The following is a 4,278-nucleotide window of genomic DNA, read 5'->3' as shown; positions in this document are numbered from 1 at the left end:
CACACTCCAGAATTTACAAGGACCCAACAGTTCTAGTAGTTCCCTCCAGATTGACAAATAACAATTTTTTATTTTTTTTTCCCCAATACAGAACCAAACCAAATTGGAAAAGACGAGTGTGGATTGGTCTGCTTTTTGGCGGATTGGTTTAAGAAACACTAACAGATTGGGTTTTTTAATATTTTACTGACATACTCTTACCCTTGAGCCACTTATCATGGCCTGAGGTCCTGTTTTTCCGTCGAAGCCTCCAGCCATCTGGGATCCCAGGCCCTGCACGGGACGCACACACACACTCTGGGTTAGCTCAACCGCGTTTGTTCAAATATTTCCTGTTTATCAGTAGCAAAAACACAAATGTGGATAGAAATGATACACAACAAAAGACGTTAAAGACAGGTTGAATTCTGGGAACTTGATTGAAATGGGACCAGTGTTTGTACAAGAGTTGAGTTCAAGTACAAGAAACATGAAGGGGATTCCTTATTCCAAGGGACCAGGGTATTATTGGCCCTCCTGTGCGTGAATATGGCCCTTGTGTGAAGACGTCTTGCTGTAGTACATGTTATGGATATAACGATATACATAACTCACGATTCGATTCCCCATTTTCACAATATGATTTTCTCCTAATTTCTTTTAACAGACTATAACAGAAAAGCTGCAGAAAAATGAGAGAATAATCTTTTCTTTATATAAACTGCGTAAAACAGATGTGTCCTGCATATTAAAAATAACTTAAAACATAGGCAGAAATCTCTTCTCATGGATAAACTAAGAAGACGCGGTAACATCTAAAGTCAAACAAGTGAAATCTAAAGACGATCACGCCCTAGGCCGTTTGAAAATTGCGTCACGATTAATTTTTTATCACCACCTGTTATAATCTTTAAACATGTATGTAGATTTTGAACTGATTTACGATGCATCGTTACAGCCTTGATAGATGGCATATAAATACATAATGTGTGTGTTGACATCATGTCAGGAAGAGTAAAAATGACCCGGATACAACAGAGTCGGAAGTCTAGTGTTGGTTTCTTCCTCTACATGTTAGCTGCATGCATGCAGATGTACATGATAATACTAATACTTCTACTGCTAATAGTACTACTACTACTAATACCGATACTAATATATTTTGTGTGTAGAGCAGGGATCTTCAACAGGGGGTCCGGGACCCCTAGGGGGTCCTCAGAGTCAATGAAAGGGGACCTCCAAATTATTGTTAATCTTTTAAAGTTTTTTCAAAAAATAAAAGTCTTAACATGAGTCCAACAAATATTTGAAAATACAACTCCCCAGCTGAGGGGTTTACTGGCATATAGGCAAGGTAGTCACTCAGTTACAGTTGATCCTAGGATTTACTGTTCCCCATGTATGTCAAAACCTAAAATGATTTAAAACATAAGCATGCCTATATTTATTAGGCTATTTTAATGGCTTAGTTTTCTATGCAAAAAAGGTATGTGTAAAGGCTCTAGGCTAACCTCAATGTTATTGTTAGCCCAGTTTAATGTGCAGCTTAATTTATTACAATGTACAGTATGTAGTAGGGGGTCCCTGCTTTGTCTCTTTTTCAGTTGAGGGGTCCTTGGCTTAAAAAACGTTGAAGACCCCTGGTGTAGAGCATTCTGATTATTAAAAGTAATCCCATAGGTCCATCTGTGTGTTTGCGCCATGTGAGAGAGCCCTCAGTGCATGACTCACTCCGGGGTGCGTCGGAGGTCCTGGAGGTCCTGGTTCACCGGGCTGACCTGGTACACCAGGCTCTCCATCATAACCCGGAGGGCCCCGCAGTCCCTAGACAGAGACAGAGAGAGAGAAAGAGAGGTGCTGATTGTCTCTATGTAAAACCATGGTTAAACTACACTCAGTCTGACAGTGATTCATTACTTTGTGGCCGTGGCAACATTTGGTCCAAACACTAATATTTAGATCGATCCATCGATCAGTGGAGCTTTGGCCGAGATGTAGAGTGGGGCCTGTCAATGCACTTTGATACAGATGATGCAGTTTAATTTGTGTTTGTTTATGAACCAGGAGCCGTAACTTGTGTACAGACGGAGAAGCGCTGGTACCAATAAATCACCCTCGCAGTGGTCCCCTAGAAGGTTGTAACTCCACCAAGAGGGGCACATTCATTCATCAACCTGCTACGTTTTTGCTTGCGAAGCACATTATACATCCTCTTGGCACATAACACTATATTTTTGAGTGCTGGTCTCTTGCCCTTGAACCCCAAAGAGTACATTTACTGCAGTACTTTTTAAGGCAAGGCAGCTTCATTTGAATAGCACATTTCAGCAACAGGGCAATTCATAGTAAAAGTTACAGTGCAGTACAAGAAAACATTAAAGAGCAGTTAGAAACAGTTAAACATCTAAAAAAAGCAGATAAAATAGCAGATTTTAGACGGCTAGTATGGGACAGTGTATAAGCCGCCCCCCCCCCACACACGTTATCTGAGCGCAATGACCATTTTGCGAAAACCCAAACTTTGTTGACCAATGAGGTCGCTCTATACAGGCAGAACCACATGTCTTTACCATCTCATCCACCACGGGCCCCGCGGGATCATGGGACTTTGTACTGACTGTACTTGTGCAATACACAAGTGTGAGTGTTAAGTTGCATGCGTGTGAACGTGAGCTGTGTGATGTATTTTTTTTGTATTCATACGTCATTTTTAGTAGATTTTCAATGTGGAGCTTCAACGATCGATCAACAAATGGATTAGTCGATCGAAACTTTATTTGATAATCTGTTAATCCTTTTATGCAGAAATGGCTGAAAAGGCTTTTTTCAGACTCAAATATGGAGGTTACCTGTTCTTTTCTGTTTTTATATCATAATAAACTGAGTATCTTTGGGTTTCAGACGGACAAAACGAGGCCATTAAAGACGTCGCCCTGGACTTTAAGAAACTATGATGGACTTGTTTCACTTATTTTTGAACATTTCATAGACCAAGCGGTTAATCGGGACAATAATCGGCGGATTAATGGATTAGGACATCATGATATCAAAACCAATAAATAAACATGTAGGCTATAACAACGTTAATGTTTAAATAATGAAAACACAAGGCTGAGAGGCTTCATCCCATATTATTGTTATTAAATTCCAATAAGCAGAAGCATGCACATATAGAGTAAGACTAATATTGTACTTTATTTTAAGTAACTAAATAATTATACTGTAATTATATGTATACTGTAACCCAATAAATATGTTGTGGACTGCCATATATCCTCTGAAAAGGCCCAAATAAATCTAAATCTAATGATATTTGCAATAATCTTTGATATTCCTGATAATATTAAGAAGTAATATTGAGGGTAAAAAACTCATTTTATCACCCTACTTTAACTTTTCCTGTCATGTTATTCATGCATGTTTTGTGCGTGTGGAGACTGGGGGATGAGACTTACAGGCCTGCCTTTGTGTCCTCGAGATCCTCTGTGTCCCGGGGAGCCGGGAGGGCCCTGTTGTCATAGAAACAAAGAGCCAATCAAAGTCTGAGAGCGATGACATTGCAGTCATAAACATTCCAAAAACACCTGTCACAGGGGTGCTTATAAAATGTCCCTCAGACGCCTCGAGGACGATCCCGCTGTGCAGAAGTAGTCCCTGTAAGGTGATGTGCACCAGGTAGCTGTCCTCTCATGCCATCTAGTGTCAGTTCAGGTAGAATATTCACACTAAACATGTCATTTGCAGAAGGAGAAATTATTTTAGAAGATAGTATGGGGTAAAGCACAGATGCTCACCATAGGTCCAGGGCGGCCTCTGATACCAGTCACCTGCAGGGACACCATCAAACACGCGTGTTATATCCTACACTTGGACCGGGACTTTTTTTTGACTGAAGTTGTAGACCTGTTAAAAAGATTAAACTTAACACTTACAAGTGGCACCTCTCCGGGCTCTCCCTTCTGACCCTGAATAAACAGATCAGTGACAAAACATCTTAAACTCATGCTCCATGAGGGTGAGAATATCAGCAAACATCTATCAATCTGTCAATCTACCAATCAATCAATTGATCAGTCATTATGTATATAGCCCCCTTCAAACATAATACAATTCAATGTGCTAAGCAGTGATTGAAAAAAACATCAGGCAAGAAAAAAAAATCTTTTTTTAATTTTTTTTATGGATTTAGAGACTAAAACCAGTAATACACATTAACACAAAAGAAATGAGTCAACTATTTGAAAGAAAACAATTATAACAGAACTATAAGAGTCTATATACATACATACATACATACAT

At 39.5% G+C, this 4,278-nt stretch overlaps 1 protein-coding gene across 1 annotated transcript in view; it reads right to left on the bottom strand.

The window, feature by feature from the left end:
- The window catches only part of col5a2a (collagen, type V, alpha 2a), a 35,902-nt gene that overhangs the window by 26,991 nt on the left and 4,633 nt on the right, over positions 1-4,278 (bottom strand). Inside the window, exons 5-9 of the mRNA XM_032530371.1 lie at positions 3,912-3,944; positions 3,774-3,806; positions 3,435-3,488; positions 1,711-1,803; positions 202-273 (exon numbers count right to left, since the gene is read on the bottom strand). Coding sequence (XP_032386262.1) covers positions 202-273; positions 1,711-1,803; positions 3,435-3,488; positions 3,774-3,806; positions 3,912-3,944 — 285 coding nt within the window. The remainder of the gene's footprint in view (positions 1-201; positions 274-1,710; positions 1,804-3,434; positions 3,489-3,773; positions 3,807-3,911; positions 3,945-4,278) is intronic.

Source organism: Etheostoma spectabile, chromosome 11, assembly GCF_008692095.1.
Source record: "Etheostoma spectabile isolate EspeVRDwgs_2016 chromosome 11, UIUC_Espe_1.0, whole genome shotgun sequence".
Classification (NCBI taxonomy): domain Eukaryota; kingdom Metazoa; phylum Chordata; class Actinopteri; order Perciformes; family Percidae; genus Etheostoma; species Etheostoma spectabile.
The sequence above is the reverse complement of the archived record's forward strand: the minus strand, read 5'-3'. Positions and strand labels throughout refer to the sequence as shown.